This window comes from Rhinolophus sinicus, chromosome 17, assembly GCF_057876585.1.
Source record: "Rhinolophus sinicus isolate RSI-liver-muscle chromosome 17, RSI-T2T, whole genome shotgun sequence".
NCBI lineage: Eukaryota > Metazoa > Chordata > Mammalia > Chiroptera > Rhinolophidae > Rhinolophus > Rhinolophus sinicus.
This window is the reverse complement of record NC_142517.1, coordinates 200,161,732-200,179,527: the sequence shown is the minus strand read 5'-3', so window position 1 is coordinate 200,179,527 and position 17,796 is coordinate 200,161,732. Positions and strand designations below refer to the sequence as shown.

The window sequence follows — 17,796 nt, the reverse complement described above, 5'->3', positions numbered from 1 at the left end:
GGAATGGAAATTGGTATAATTCTTCAGAAACACAACAGCATATCCTTAAAGCTGAACATACCTTATGACCCAACAATTTTATTTCTATATTCATACTCAACAGGAAAAATATTTACTCAAAAAGGCACATGAAAGACAGTTCAGAATAGCATCATTTATGAAAGCCTCAAACTAGAAACAATCCAAATATCTGTCATTAATAGAAGGGATAAATAAAGCGTGAAATGGTCATACAATACTATACAAGGATAAAAATGAATTTAAACTACATTCAACAATGTGTGAATACCACAAAATAGTAAGTAAAAGAAACCCAACACAAGAGAATGCATACTGTATAATTCTGTTTATGTCAAGTTCAACTAAGGTATGGTGCCAGAGATCTGGGAAGTGTGTACCCTGGGGGAGACGCAGAGTAGGGGGCATGAGAGGCATTCTGGGGTACTGGTAATGCTGTATTTACAGTAACCTGGGTGGTGATTACTTGGGAGTGCTTACTTATCTCCTAGAGCAAACTAAACCTGGAGGCAAAAACGACAAAACTAAAGCTGTCCTCCATCATGCACATCATGAAAAGGCAGGGTTCTTTGGAGAAGACATTAATACTGGGAAAAACAGAAAGCAGCAGGAAAAGAAGAAGACCAAATATGAGATGGACTGACTCCATAAAAGAAGCCATAGGTGTGAGTCTACAGGGGCTGAGCAGGGCTGTGAGGACATTGTGGATGTCACTCATTCATGGAGCTGAAGCCAACTCAACGGCATGGAACACACACACACACACACACACACACACACACACACACATCACACTTGCACACCTATCTCCAAGAACCAGATACCAGATTCTCTATTTATGAAATTCTCAAGTTCATTAGGAACTGTAGAACCGTTTTCTCCCCTCCTGGTTACATCATCACCAGATTTAGTAAATGAAATCTGCAAAGCATTGAAGCAGCATGTCTCCAGCTATTCTTCTGTCTCTCCTAACAGCTAGGAGAGATTCTCTCAAAGAATCCCAGCTTCATGCTGCTGACCACTGCTCCATGGTCCCTTCTTACACATCGAGACACCTGTCACTTTCAACTCTAGGATTTCTAGAAGCTCACAATGGAGCATCCAAGCTTGCATGTATTTACTGCTGCATGACACTTTCTATCAAATTTTTCACAAATTAAAGTTTATTTTTTCAGGCAAAACAAAATAATGTTTAAAAAATATCAGATGCATGATCTGGCCTGGTTTCCTATGATGAATGCAATATTCAGACTAATGGAGGAATCTTGTCAAATTTGACTCAATAAAGTACAAAGAAATAAAAGAGGAAAATCTGAGTTATGAACAGATAACAGATGATATCCATTACAAGCTCTCAACATTTACTGTGCACTTATGTCGGGCTCTCTGCTGGAAATTGAGGGGAGGATACAAAAGTGAAGAAAGAAGATTCTTAGCCTCCAGGGACTCACGATCTAATGGGACAAAGAGACATGAATGTAACCAACCACATACCTTTATCACAGCTGGTTCTTACTTCTAATAAAGTGGTATCTACACGTTAACATGCAAGATGACTTAGAGACTTTGAATGAAAATCTCTCAAGTGTCCTTTTCTCTACTGAAATAGAAATATTTGTATGTGACATTAAACAAATGTCATGAAATGCACACTCTTGTCTTTTCTGTCAGTAAAATGTTATATCGTGTCCTCTAGGACGCCCACTTGGAGAAAATTATCCTAAGCAGAGTGTTCCATAGTATGCTTAGAAGAAACTAGATGACAATGGGAAACGGATCCCAAAGCATGATGGACATGGTCAGCTGGCCCCCGTCATTAGCTGAGGAATCACAGCCAATCATGTCATCTCTTTTTCCTTTCGTTCCACTATTAGCAATAACTTAGAGAGTTGCAATGACAATCGTGCAAATGGACACCAATATTTCTCACAATGTCATAGCAATGGTGAGCATTATGACAGAAATGTGTGTTTCTATTTTCCCAAGGGGCTGAAGAATCTTTTTTAAAAAATTGAGTAAATAAGTGGGAAGGTTTGATTCATTTCATAAAAGTTGATTTCACAAATTGTGAAAACAGTCCTTTCTCCATGAGGAGAGGCATATGATTATATGCTTATAGAAAGACTTCACCATTCAATGAAAATGTAACCCACTACATAGTTCACAAAGCAAGTACCTAATAACAGAAAGAAACACCGCGGGTGCCAAAAAAAATGTATACACATTTTAAGAGATGTTATCTATGCTCAAGCAGTAATTTGCTGTAATCAGAAGTGTCTGGATCTGAAGGTAACCACTTTGAGCACCTCTTGTAATTGCAGAAGTCAAATGTGACTTGTATTCATCTTTTGCTTTCAGTATATATTGAGTATTACAATTAGTACAATTTTTTCCTTTCTTAAAATGTGTATACATTTTTTGGCATGCTCTGTCTATGGAGACTGGCTTCTATGGAAGGTTTAACGAGTCCCTTGTTCTTATTTTACCAGTAACTAGGACTCACCCAGAACGCAAACACAACCCACAGCCCTGCCAGATCTCAAATCTGTGCTCTATCTCTCAATGTGGTTGCTTTTTTATTTGGGAAAGTGGATGCATTCTCAGTGCAACTTGGGCTTTAAGCATTTACCTGAGCTCCCTCTTTACCAGGTGGGTAGAAGTGGAACTTCTCACTGAGGTAAATAAACTACCTCAGAGTTACCTCACCTGTTGACTCAGCCTCAGGGGACCATCTCTGTAGCTGCAGGCTGGGTCTGTTTGGCTTGGCTGCTCAGCCATTAGCCTCAGAGAGTTCCCCTGCCCTCCTTCCTGGTAAGGCTAATTGTCAGTTAATTGTCACACTCCCTCAGGTCTAACAAAACGCCTTAATGGAACAGCTTCCGGGGCCCCAGGCCACAGAATGACAGCAGGAAGGATTTAAGTGGCTTCTGGTCTGCGGCAAACTGGCCCAGTACCAATCCATGCCTGCTTATTAGCCCTTTAGATTTTAGCTCAGTGCCCTGTAGGTACCTCTGACCTTTGCAGGACTCCGATGCTTTGACCAACTTCTGTGTTTGTACACCTTCAGTGGGCTGCACTCCAGGCTCAGTCCAGCTCCCACTCCTAGAATGAGCAGTCCCAGTAGCCTATTCACCCCACACTTACAGAACAGATAGAAAACCATGCCCAGCTGTAACTTTTTGGATAGTGTTGGGAAAGGAGATAAACAATCAATTTACTTATGTTTGTTGTTAGGAATACATAACGTGAGCAGTTTTTGCTGGAAATTGTGCTAAGCCCTAATTCTGATTCAACTAATACAGCCACATGCAATACCATGCCTTCAGTTTCCCTTTACATCATCCTAACAAATGGCTGTCTGAACCTCTCCTACGGTGATTAACTAACATTGACTTGTTTTGCTTTAAAAAAACCAAACTTTAAAAACAAGACAAATGTTTTACTGTGAGTACTTAACTACTTTTGAAACCAGAAATAATTCTGTATTTTTATAAAAGGGTAGAAATATTTGTCTCCAAGGTAAAGAGAAAACATAGGCATCAAACTGTGGTGACTGATACACAACCAAATTCCCTTTTTATCTCAGTAACTAACTTATCCAACAGGGTATAACAGAAAGTCAGGCTTGATAGGGTGTAATTTATACTACAATTAGCTTTCTTCTCCATATTAAGTAAGGCAGTTTGAAATAAGGTTTTTTTTTTAAGTAGTTTCAAAGAACTTGACTTGAAAAAAACACACCAAAAATGCTCTAGTCCAAAGCCAGAACACAATTTTGTATGGGCTGCAGATAATTTAATATTTGAGAAGCCTTTTCAACAGTCTCCAACTCAAACCAAAACTAAAGGATACTTAGGGAAAAAAAATAAACGAATAAGCAAGTAAGACCTAATATCTACATCGTTCCACAGATCAAACAATTTAGGAAACACATAATAGAGCAGCATTTCAGCTAATTCAAGTTCAAAACAATGGAACAACTATTCACTAATCTAACAACAACAATTCTGGCTAACTTTACTGATAATATATTAGAGATGATAGATTTAGAGTCAAAGGACTGTGGCGATTGATTAATTTGGGGCATTACAAATACAGTATGATCAGCCCTCTTATTTGCTCTAGTCCTCCTTTCCCCACAAACACAAATATATTAATAATATCCAGTTTCTGAGTCTTTGAAAGAGTAGGAGAATGCAATGATGCCAATGTAGAAAGGATATCACTGGGCTTTGTCTGCACTCTCCTTCTGGTGACAGACCCATTTTATTTTGGAGAACTACCCTGCTCCTCCCACATACCAATGCTGACACTAACCATAACCCTGGCTGCCAATCACAGCCCCCGCTCCTGAAAGGATTCCAGTGGGGAGAATTTCAAGAAAGGTATGTAATTGGCCTGGCCTGGATTACGAGCCAATTGCTGCAGCAAACGCTGTCCAAGGGGTGCCGAGGACTGTGATTGGATCACAAGGCTCCTTTCTTGAAATTCTCCCCACTGGAATCCTTTCAGGAGTGCAACAGAAAGAATTTAAGCCCAGAAGTCTCTGGGTCTAGTCTGAGAGAGAAGGCAACCCAAAAGCATGGATCTACCATGTGGAAAGAGGCTTGGGAACGAATGGGGGAGACTTCCAATGAAGATGTAAAACTGGGGTCCCACTCTCCCAATGGCCACCTGCACCTCTGCCCTTCCTATACTGTGATTACAAAAACCAATAAATGTCCTTTTACGCTTAAACAAGTTTGAGTTGGTTCCTGTTATTTGCATTCAAGGAGTCCTGATTCTTGCAGATGGTAACCACTTGAGTTGGGGCATTTTCAGAAGTGGTGAACTCATTGGGTCGTCTTCCTAGTCCCTGATCTCTAGGCAACACCTTTGTAGCCCACAGAGGTGGCTTTCAAGGTCCCATTTTTTGCTCTCTGATCCTGTCCCCCCTGCCAAGGCTCACTGGTCCAAGGGTACTGCATGGATGAATCTAACTTTCATCTCTGGAAGTTATGGTATTGATCTGAGAGAGAAGTTGGTGGCAGCTGGGTTCTGCGCACAGTGGCACACTCTAAAGGCAGAGGAAGATACTCAGTCACTCGGTTTGGTCCTTTCTGAGGCTTAGTTGTTGGATTCCATCTGTGTTGGATTCCAGGAGCTACCCACTCCTTCCAAGACATTCTACCCTTTCTTTCCCCACCAACCTCCTGCATTGTCTTCAGCTGGCTGCAATTGGTTTACTGTTTAAACCAAGAAAACATGAAATTATACACCAAAACATTGCTTGGTTAGGATGATTTTCACTACGGGAAATGTAAGACTTCAATAAAAATCAGCTTGAGAAATACAGAATTTTTCACCTTGAATAGTGAGCCTAGAGGAAGGGTGGCCCCAGGTACGGTACATTCAGCAGCTCAAGAATGTCATCAGGTCCTGTGTTTTATTCCCATGCTTTGCCATAAACAATGCTGACTTCTCTCAATGGTCGATCCCCCTAGTGTCCCCAAATGGATGCCGCTTACAGTTGGGGCTATCTGTGTCATCATTCACATTCACCAGGAAATGGAAAGACTTCTCCATGCATGGAACAGCATAATCAGATTGGGAACTAATATCCTGGCAGTGGTGTGAGAACAGCTTTAAGACATCGTTAAGAGTCAGAATTAATTCAGCTTGGTGACTACCTGGCTGATGGGGTGTGGGAAGGGAGGAACTAGGAGGATGCCCAAGTTTCTTACTTGGGTGTCTTGGTAGATAGAGGCAGCATCAGGGCTGGTTTGGCAGGATGGTGACAGCACATGCAGGTTTAATGACTCTCCATACTTCACTGGGGCCTGACCAGGAGTCAGCTGGAGCCTGACATCACAGCAATCCATTCACCTCTGACAAGGACTGATTTCTTTTTTTTTAAGTTAAATATATTTATTTTATTTTATTATTATTTTTATACTTTATTTTGATATTCAATATTATTTTATGTTGATTTCAGGTGTACAGCACATGGTTATACATTTGCATAATTTAAGAAATAATACCCCTGACTAGTCTAGTTAGTACTCACCTGGAACTATATGTAGTTATTACCATATTATCAACTATACTCTCTATGCTTTACTTCTACTTTACTTACATCCCCATGACTATTTTGTAACTACCGATTTGTACTTCTTAATCCCTTCACCTTTTTCACCTTGCCCCCAAGCCCCCTCCCATCTATTACCCAGATAAATCTAGTACCCATCTGACACCATACATAATTACAATATTACTGACTATATTCCTTATGCTATACCCTACATCCCCATGACTACTTTGTAACAACCAATTTGTATGATTTTTCATTCACCCCCAAACCCCTCGTATCTGGCAGCCATCAAATTGTTCTCTGTTGTATCTATTGGTGTGTTTCTGTTTTGTTTGTTAATTTTGTTCTTATATTCCACATATAAGTAAAATCACACTGCATCTACCTTTCTCTGTCTGACATACTCTACTCAGGACAATAACATCCAGGTCCATCCATGACCCTGCAGATGGCAAGAACCCATTCCCTTCCATGGCTGAGCAATATTCCATTGTATATATGTACCACCTCCTCTTTATCCATTCTTCTATTGACAGACAGCCAGGCTGCCTCCATATTTCGGCCATTGGAAATAATGCTGCAATGAATATATGGATGCATTCATCCCTCAAAGTATGTTTTGGGTTTCTTTGGATAAATACCCAGACTTGGGATTACTGGGTCCTTCTTTGTCTCTTCTTATAGCCTTTGTTTTAAAGTCTATTTTGTCTGGTATAAGTATTGCTACACCAGCTTTTTGTTTGTTTCCATTTTCATGAAATATCTTTTCCATCTCTTTACTTTCAGTCTGTGTGTGCCTTCCGATCTGAAGTGAGTCTCTTGTAAGCAGCATATGTAAGGGTTTTGTTGTCTTATCCATTCAACCACTCTATCTTTTGATTGGAGCATTTAATCCATTTACATTTAAAGTGAATGTTGATAGATATGTACTCATTGCCATTTTCCTACTCATATTTTTTATCTTCTTCTTAAAGAAGTCCTTTTAACATTTCTTTTAATACTGGTTTGGTGATGAACTCCTTTAGCTTTTTCTTGTCTGGGAAGCTCTTTATCTGTCTTACGATTCTAAATGATAGCTTTGCTGGATAGAGTAATCTTGGGTGTAGGTCCTTGCTTTACATCACTTTAAATATTTCCTGCCAATCCCTTCTGGCCTGGCAAAATTTCTGTTGAGAAATCAGCAGACAATATTATGGGAGCTCCCTTGCAGGTAACTAACTGTTTTTCTCTTGCTGCTTTCAAGATTCCTTCTTTGTCTTTAACCTTTGGCATTTTAATTATGATGTGTCTTGGTGTGGGCCTCTTTGGGTTCATCCTGTTTAGGACTCTCTATGCTTCCTGGGCTTATATATCTATTTCCTTCATCAGGTTAGGAAGTTTTCTGTTATTATTTCTTCAAATAGGTTTTCAATTCTTTGCTCTCTCTCTTCTCCTTCTGGTCTCCCAATGATGCAAATGTTGGTACGCTTGATGTTGTCCCACAGGTCCCTTAAACTGTCCTCATTTTTTTGGATTCTTTTTTCATTTTGCTGTTCTGATTGGGTGTTTTCTGCTACCTTCTCTTCCAAATTGCTGATTTGATCCTCTTCTTCATCTAATCTACTGTTGATTCTCTCTAATATATTCTTCATTTCAGTTATTGTATTTCTTTACTTCTGACTGGTTCCTTTTTATGTTTCCTATCTCTTTGTTGAAGTTCTCTGAGATCATTGAGCATCTTTTTAACTGGTGTTTGGAACTATGTGTCGGATAGATTGCTTTTCTCCATTTTGTTTAGTTCTTTTTCTGGAGTTTTGTTCTGTTCTTTTATTTGGAACATATTTCTCTCCCCATTTTGGCTGCCTTCCTGTATTTGTTTTTATGTAGAGCTGCTATGCCTCCTGGTCTTAGTAGAGTGGCCTTACATAGTAGGTGCCTTGTGAGACCCAGTGTTGCAGTACCTCTGATCATCAGAGCCTGGTGCTCCAGGTGTGTCCCTTATGTGGGTTCTGTATGCCCCCCTGTTGTAATTGAGCCTTGGTGTTTACATGTCAGTGGGAGAGATCAACTTCACACTGATTGGTTGTGAGGACTGGCTATGACCATACAGAGCAGGGTTCACTTTAGTGGGGAGTCTGGTGCCTGCCTAGTCTGCCCTCTGAGTGTGGTGTCCTTGGAGGCAGCCAGGTGATGCCCTGGATTGGCCCAAACCTGGCCACTGGCCCTGCCAGCTCTGGGGCATCCTGGGAGGGGACCTATTGCAGGTCAAGTTTAGTCACAGCCTGTACCTTGCCCAGGGCTACCTGGTATGAGCCACAAAGCAATCCACAGATGGCCACCATCCACAGTGAGCTTGGAGGTGCTTTGAGAGGCTGATCTGCGAACCGAGGCTGGCTGTCACTAATGTCAGGCTTAGGGCTGCTCAGCAAGAAGTACAATATACGCTGAACTTACATATTGCTTGTTTGGGTTTTGTGAACCTTTGAGAGATTTTATGAAAGTCTGCAGCATGAGCTAACACAGATTGTTTGTACAGAAAAGCCACTGGAAGCAGCTTGGGTGTGCCCCAAAGTTGGGTGAGGCAGGGTCTCAAGGAATCACTAAGGCAAGGAAGATGAAAGGTGATAGCCAGTATGGTGGAGACTCAGCTATGGCATCTGCCTGTGTCTTCATGCAGGGAAGGGGAGGGCTCAACAAAGAAACAATGGCTCCCACCAGCTCCTCCCTCAAGCATAAAGCTACCCCTCTAGCCATTACCCTGAAGTTTGGCAGTTTGGTTCCTGGAGGCTTTCTAGCTGCTGCCCCAGTGCTGGAGCTCAGAGTGGGTGAGTCCATCAGCAAGTAAATCTGTACATGATCCCTTTAAGAGGAGTGCCTGGGACTCCAGCCACTCTCATCTCACTCAGCCACAGTCTCCGTGGATTTTCACAACCAGAAGTTATAGAGACATCTCTCCCTGGCACTGGAACCCTGGGGAGCCTGGAATGAGGCTGGGACCCCTCGCTCCTATTGGGGGTACCTCTGCAACTGAGCTATCCTTCCTGATTTTTAATAGTCATATACAGGTGTGGGGCCACCCCATTCCATGCCTCTGCCTTTCCTATCAGTCTTGAGGTGGCTTCTTCTATATGTCTGTACTTGCAGGGCTTCGATTCAGCTAGACTTCAGGCAATTCTCAATGATAGTTGTTCTGTAGTTTAGTTGTAATTGATGTGGTCCTGAGAAAAGGTGATCACAGCATTTACCTACTCTGCCATCTTGACCAGAAAAATCCCAGGAGTGATTTCTTAATGGGCGAGAGAAGCTCCTCATGAATTGCTCTTCCTCTTTATGAACAGAGACCCCTTTACATAAAATAGGCAGCCACCTGAATAACTGGCATTAAGTACACTCACATTTTTGTGCAACCATCACCACTGTCAATCTCCAGAACTTATTCATCTTCCCAAATTGTACCCATTAAAGAACAAGTCCCCACTCTCCCCTCCCCTCCGTCCTGGGCAACCATCATTCTCCTTTTTGTCTCTATGAATTTAGCTACTCTAAGGACCTCATATATTGGAATCATATAATATTTGCCTTTTTGTGACTGGTTTAGTTCAGTTAACATAATGTCTTTAAGGTTCATCCGTGTTGCAGCATGTGTCAGAATTTCCTTCTTTTTTAAGGCTGAATAATATTCCATTGTACATCTGTACTACATGTTGTTTATCCATTCAATTCAATGTCAATGGACACACGGGTTTGCTTCCATCTTTTGGCTATAGGGAATAATGCTGCTACTATGAACAGGGATGTCCAAATATCCCCAGATATTTCTTTAAAAGCTTTCCATGGGATTTGAATATGCAGCCAAGGTTGAGAACTGTTAGTGTATAGCAGTCCCAGGAGATTGTAAGGGCTCCAGGGGAGAGGCATGCCACCTTAGTTGGCCTAACCCAGCTGTTCCATGCAAATTATAATGCTTGTCATATCCAGTAATCAGACCTTATACATCTGTCTCCATCAACAGACTCGAAGACTCAGGAGGGTAAGGTAGCTTTTGTTTACCTCAGTATCTCCCAGATTTAGCTCCAAGCCTGGCACCTGGCAGGAGCTTATTAAGTTGCTGCTGAACAAACAAGACTACCAAGCCACAATTTAACTCTATCCTACTATTAAAACCAACTGTTCCCTTCTGGTATTAAAAATTAGGTACCATCATACCCTGGGCCATACCTCTGGTCCTGACTGAGGATTGGACCTGAGTCAAAGATCTTTATGAAATAAAATCGTGTGTGAAAGAAGCCCCAGGTGGCGATGGTGGAACAAGAGGGAGGGGGTGGGAGGAATGGTTGCTACCATCCCTTGTTCTGGTTTCTCCCAGGTCAGCTGCTCCAAAAAGAGTGGCCCCCCTGCATCTGAATGAGAAGCCTAAATGATCTTCCCCACAAATATCTGGTTCGCCATGCCTGTAACCCACTTTAAAAAGAAAAGAGACATGTTGCTGTATTTTTATTGAGGTGGGTTTTCTGTATCCTCTATTCATGTCTGCAGTTCCACATCCTTGTGTTTACTTTGGTTTTAATTTTAACCTGATTCCCAAGATCATTTTTTATTAAAACCTATGGAAATTAAAAAGTAGCCCCAGATAAAAGAAATACCACAACACCCAAGTTCTGCTTCGCTCCATATTTAAATCTGTGGCCGTATTTGGAGAGAACCTCTTTATAATGTAAAGCAGCAGTGTAGTAAATTGAGAGCGCCCTCCTCCCCTTCCCTGCTCTTGTCTAAGAAGCCACTAGACACACTGTTCAATGGGATGGGGACAGCAGGGACATGCCTTGGTAGGTAGAACAGTAAACTTGGCCCCTAATTGCTCCTGTAGTATTTTTAAGATCTGAGAGTAGGTCCAGGATTAGAGTTGGGCAAAGAGGCTGGGCTATGCAGGCTCAGAGCTGGTCTTTGTTTAAAATGTGGATATATTTTTGCATTAATTTTAGTTTTTTAGAATGTTGCATTAAAATGATTTATCTTGATTCCTGAGATGTCTGGCGTCCTTTCAATTTTGTACCTCACTTGACTCTAGTCGATCTCCTTTGATTTGTGTTTTTAAGAAGAAGTTAGGATTTGTGTTTTTAAGAAGAAAGCATGATGTTACTCTCAGATCTAGTGCAACACCCTTTCTCTGGGCTGACTTCCTCCCAGTTCCGTGCCTCTGCTCATTTTGACAAACTCTGCCCCTCAAACTGTTCACCTCTGCTGCTTCTGCCCTTCCAGCCCCGCCCCACCACCTTTCCCAGGATAACCAACACTAAGGCACCAGGTAGAAACAAGAGGGCCAGTCAAGGGTGGCCATTTCTTCAAGGGTCTTTTGCTAATGCAATTCTTGAGCTTCATACGGAGAGGAACATAATTAGCAAGGGCCCATTCCTTTTTAAAGACATCTTTCTTGTACCAATTATGATGATAAACAATGCCTATGATGAACCGTGGCCAGCCTTAGGCTCTGGAACTTCAAGGCAGCTGGCTGGCATACTGGGAAATAGAATTCTAGGTAATTTTATTATAACTGTGCTGAGCCTGGCAGCCCTGGAAAAAATTCCTAATATGGTAAAAGGATGGACAGATCTTTAAACACAGATGTGGGTCTCTCTATACTTCCACCACCTCCAGAACAGTAGAGGGGAAAGTGAGCCCATGATTCTGGGCTCTTCTGACATGGTGGGACCCTTACTCAGCAAGAGCAGCTGAGACCCTTGAAATTCAGGCCCATCTCTGTGAGGGCCTAAGAGTGGAACTGTGTCCAGTCACTCACACCCTTGACCCTGGATGTTTCTCCCGCACTGCTGGCTTTATCATTAGTAAACCAACATGAAAATAAATGACCCAACTCTCTGTCACCATTCTAGCCAATGTTCAAAGTCATGAGGGTTTAGCCCAGTTCAGTCTCCTTAGTATTATCTCAATGACTTCTTCTTATTATTATTATTATGATGCATGTGACATAAAATAATAATTAGTTCACTCCCTGGCCTGATGGAAAATATATATATATGCAAATAGTTTTATGAAAATACTGTGTGAAGAACACATTGACACACCAGCTACAATACTGTTCAGACAATCACCCCAAAACCCAACCACAAAGTCTTACCAGGACCGTGTGCATCCCAGTGTAGAGCCTGCTGAGACACACCAATGTGGAGAACACCACAGCCATCACCAGCCCCAAAACAAAGGGATACTGCAGGGGGAGGAGAGAAAACAAGGACATTGGATCATTCTCAGACATACACAATTAGATGCCATAGAAAGAAACAGGATTCCTGGTCCAGTAACTGCTGGTCTCCATCTCGCATGCCCTAGATCAGCATTCTGATGATCTGAAACATTTGACAAATGGGAAAACTGAGGAAAGAAAGGGCAAGAGGCCTAGGAGTATAGTTCTGGGAGGGAGTGTCACAATGTAAGCTATAGTAGAGCTTGGCTTTAAGGCTCACATCTATAGCTACATTGTGCTGACGGTTTCAGTGGAGTAATTATTTATTTCTACCCATTCTTAGATTAAAACTTAGGAAGTATACACTTGAGCAAGGGGCAAGGTAGATGGACAGTGCTATAATCTGGAAGTCCAATCATCTACTTCATCACGTGCTGTGCTGATAAAACTTGGCCACAGCTGACTTCCTGAGGAAGTCCAGGGACCATGGGCCTAAGCTAAGAACAGGCATATTTATATACAGATGTCAAGGTTAAAGTCCAGACTTTACTAAATCTCAACATTTGCTGGTGGAACAGCAGCCAGAAGAATTTGGCTAATGCCGAGTCATAGAAAGAAAATATGGATATTCTGCTTATAAACTAGACGTGATGATGTAATCCGCGTACTTCAAGGACTAATGTCTGTGGTCTTCTATGGTGATAAGAATAAAGCTGATAGGAAACTGTCTATCAAAGCACTTTATAGTCACTATCTCATTTAATCTTTGTACAGGACTCTGAGGTAGGTTCTATAATTTAGCCACATTCTACAAATGAGGAAACCTTAACTATGATAATAAGTTACATTAGCATTGAACTTTAGCACAAGGACACTTTCCCATCAATCATCACATTAGATCCTGAGGACCTTATCCAGGGCCGAGAGAGACAAAATGACTTGCCAAGGTCACAGAGCCGGTAACTGACAGAGTCATAACCAGAAGCCACATCTTCTGAAACCGAGTAGCATATTCTTTCCAATGTAACATGTGAGCACTAAAACACATGGCTGTCGGTCTTTTCTTAATATTTATTATTAACTGGGTGTCATATTTTGATCAAAGGAGTGTTAAAAATCAATGAGTTAATGCATTCTGAAATTAGAGTTTGGGCTTTATATTTATATAAACAAATCCATATAGAGAGCTATTTATGAATAGTACCCCAAATAGCTAAGTATATTGATGATTAAAAATTAAATAAGAAAGAAGACCACAACAGAAGGCTTTATGAAAGAAGGCTTTATGAAAACTATTGCATCATGGGAGCTGAAAAGAATTTTTTAAGAAGGCCCAGGTGGCCTTATAATGAGTGCATAAGTGGCAGTGGTAGCTGTTTTCCTTCAGTCAGCCTCTATGTGCTGTTTTTTTCCCCAAACTAACATCAGCATGTTTACAGACCTCTCTGATGCTGAGAGCAGCCTGCTGGGGGCTGATGCTGGGCCCCCACTACCTCCCTTCAGTGCAAATGACACTGGGCACAACATAGCTCAGAAGTCTGCATTAAATTAATTCCAACAGTACTGGGGTGCTCAGACATGTTTTGATCCTGGCATGACATGTAAGTAAGTTACAACACAAGATTACACCTAGTTGGAGATATTCCTTATACCTGTCTCTTTCCTATTTAGGAAACTAAGGTCTCACCCTAGGTGACCAGGTAGAGCCAAGACCCAACACTAAGCAAGCCTGTCCTCTTCCAGCCATAACAGGCTGACTCCCCTACTCTGTACAAACTGGAATTCGGAATGTCCCTGGGTTTCTAGGGAAAGGGGGCAGGGCGAAACAATACTGTCACAAACAAGACTGCTAGACTTAAGGAAATCTCAATTTTTCAATGGGGCAAAGGTAAGACATATGACATTAAACACAAACCTAGAGCAAGAGTTCTAAGACAGGCAAAACAATAGTAACTTTTTAAAAAGTCTGACTATAACTGGCATCTAAGCAGATATTCATTAAGTGAAATTCTATTTTCAACATTTATTAACCTTCTGTCATTTAGATAGTTTTCTAGAAAACGTGGAACCATTATTTCTAGCGGTTGAGCCCCAGCCAGAGGCAGAGGCATCCTTGGGGAATAGTTTGGGGCACAGACTCTTTTGCCTTGGGCCCTGGGGAGCCTAGCAAGGGGACTTGGTGGAATCATCGCAGCCGGGAGGGTCATAAACTCCCTGTGTCTGATGCAAACAAAATGAAAACACCGATTCCAGTGCTGTCTAGTCAGGTGGCTGAGGGTGAAACTGCTTCCTGATGGGGGAGACAAAACACCCCGGTTCCTGGACAGTTCATGTCAGTCTGGTGTCATGAGCACGGTGTCCATTTTCATCCTTAGGCACAAACTGATTGGGATGCTAAATTATACGGTCACTTGACTTAGGAAGAAATGGTCATTGACAGCTTCCCATAGTCTTTATTGTCATAAACCTCAAAGCCCCTCAAAGCAATTCTAAAAGAAAATTCAGAAGTGAAACCTCTTTCCACTGCCTCAGTGTTGGAGAGCCAAACACGGGAGGGAGAAGTGTCAGGTCGCCTTACCTGGTATCTGTCCATGGTGGAGATGAGCAAGGTGAAGGAAATGGCGGTGGCCGCCATGGCATGCGTAGATGGCATTCCATATTCAGTCATCACTCTCTTCTCCAGGTTCACAACGGGAGGGTAGGAGGGGCGGGGCCACTTCAAGATGTCCTTGGCCACCTGGCCAATATACATCACCAGCTGCAAAACCAAAGGACTGAGGTGAGTCTACCCAAATAAGTAAAATTAATGACCTCCTAGATTTCATGAATTTGTTTTGGGTTGTCCTGTTTGTTGGCTGATATCACCTTTCTTTTTGACCTAGATACCTACTGGGATAACCTTGTAAGACTGATATTCAATTGGTAAAAAGAGACACAGGCCTTCTGGATTCCACAGAGCCATTAAGACATGACATTAACTCACTTTATTTATTTTAGTCATATATTTAACAAACATTTATATTGCTCATATGGGTGCCAAGCACTGTTCTAAGAGCTTTACAAATATCACCTCACTTAATCCTGTAACACGTGTAGAGTGCAGACCCATTTTACAGATGAGCCAACCATTGTATACAGTCAGTAAGTGGCAGGACTCACTGGATTTGAATCCATGGAGTTTGACTTCAAAACCTGTGCTTTAAACAACCACATGCTAGTAACTATCCAAACTCAGGATGGTCCTGCACTAGAGATAATCTAATACTCAAATCAGACAGCCCTTGTTTACAAATTTTAACCCGAAAAGTGACTGTTCTTATGGAACTTCTAGTTAAACATTTTTGAATGTCGCTGTTATTCCTGCTATATGTAGGCAATGTGCTGGATTTAATTTAACTTCATTCAGTAATCAGGAGCATCAGTAAAATAAATGGTGTGGTATTTTCAACCCTAAAATAAAGACAACTCAATCTGGAATTTTTTCAAATGACTCATGGTGCCATTAATGAAGAAATTTCCATTCCCCTTCATTTTTTCTTAAATCAGAAGATGGAAATCAGAATTGATTTTCATATCCTCCAGAGACGAACAGGACTCTTAACAACAGACTCATTTATTCTGTCAGAGAGCTTTACAGGACCATTTCATAATCTGGTATAAAAGAGGGGAGAGCAACCCGTTTACTTAAGTCTCTGCTTTTGCAACTCAAAGTGTGGTCTGAGGATGGCAGCATCCACCCCACCCAGGTGCTATTTTAAAATGCAGAATCCCAGGCCCCGGGCTGGACATACTAAATTGGAACTCCCATTTTCACAAGACTCACAGGTGGGTGTGTGCACTTGAGAATTTGAGAAGCCCTGCTTTACACTGTATTCTTGCACAGGTCACTCTGTCATGGGCTTTAATCATAAAACTTCTCATCTTACCATGACTGTATTGATCTTACGAGGGCTTTATTTAGCTCAGGATGGATGGGGTTACCTTGCCTTGGAACAAAACCCGCTATGGGAAGACTACTTCAAAATAATTTTGATTAGTCAGCCAGATTGCCTTAGGGTTTCCCACATTCTGGTGCTTTCTTTTAACTCATTTAGTTGCTGGTTAATTCTGAGCATTAGTCCAGCATACTCTGTAGCCCCCAGAAGGCACTGCGTGTGTTTTTGTGCTCCACTGACACTTTGCTCTGGGTTAAAAACCAAGAACCACTGTCTGTGCACAGCAGGCCAAATCCACAGGCTTTAAAGCCTCAGTGACAATCACTCCGAATTCCATAGCTACGATTTCTAATCGGACTTTGAAATTTAACCTCTTTACCATCCCCTTATTACCAGGAACCACTGTCCTGGAAACCAGCTCACTCTTTTATGTTTCTGCCTCCCTCCTGTGAACCTGTAAAAACCAAATCAGACTGACTATTATCTGGGAAGTTGAAAAACTTACAGATGCTATTGACTTCCAAGATTTTCTCAGAAGCTGCTCGAGATATATTTTTAACCCTGTCCCTTCCCCACTCACCAACGTAAGCAAAATATTATAGGCATAATGACTAACGCAAAGTTGCTTTAAATTCCTTGGAGACAGGAAACCTTCAGATCATAAAGTGAAGACAGACTGGGAGACCTCATCCAGACAAAATTTACTTTCCTGGACATTCATGAGTAAGTTTGACTCCATTTATTCACTTTATAGGTTTGAAGGATGTTTTTAAGAATGAGGACAATTGTTCATTCCATTTAAAAAATATGACCACAGCTACACATTGTTTCTGATCAATAAATTTTAAAAACCATCACTGTAATGGTGGTTCTCTTTAAACACGAGAAAATAGAGCTATTATTTTTCAAGTCATCCAGGAAGAGGACCATTCATAGGGTGGGAAGTCCTGTCTCTGCCGTTGCATGTATTACAGCGAACCTATGATGTGCCAAGCCTTGCAGTCGGGCCCCATCCTCGAGTAGGGAAAGCTGTCCCACAAACAGACGACCTCATCAGAATACAAATACGCTTCAAAAAAAAATTATCCACAGACTTCTATGGGTATGTGTATATGTAGAGACAGAATTTGGCTCAACCTGGGGGGCCAGGAGCACTGAGGCTCCGCATTAAAGGAAGACTGTTGAACTACGAGGAGAGTTGGGTAGAGAGGTATCCAGCTGGCAAGAACAGCATGAGCGAAGGCTTGGAGAAATGATGCTGGGTATGTAGCAGGCACTCGTAGGAGGTGAGGACCACTAGAGTTTCCACTGTGAGGTGTACCACATCTCATCTACTAGACCTGCTAAGATGAACGGGACTGACCAGGCATGGTGTTGGGGAGTCTGGAGGGCACCTGCAACTCTTAGACACCATTGGAGTACATGCAAAATGGGGCAAACACTTTGGAATACAATTTGACAGGTTCTTAAAATGAGAAACGTATGCATTCCAAATAATACAGCCATGCCACTCCTAGGTATTTACCTATGAACAATGAAAGCATAAGTCATACAAAAATTTGTACGTGGATGTTCATGGTGACATCTTTGTA

The 17,796-nt window shown here is 41.7% G+C and overlaps 1 protein-coding gene across 1 annotated transcript in view; it reads right to left on the bottom strand.

The window, feature by feature from the left end:
- Positions 1–17,796, bottom strand: part of SGPP2 (sphingosine-1-phosphate phosphatase 2) — a 106,160-nt gene that overhangs the window by 19,295 nt on the left and 69,069 nt on the right. The window contains exons 3-4 of the mRNA XM_019753681.3: positions 14,848–15,027; positions 12,204–12,293 (exon numbers count right to left, since the gene is read on the bottom strand). Coding sequence (XP_019609240.2) covers positions 12,204–12,293; positions 14,848–15,027 — 270 coding nt within the window. The remainder of the gene's footprint in view (positions 1–12,203; positions 12,294–14,847; positions 15,028–17,796) is intronic.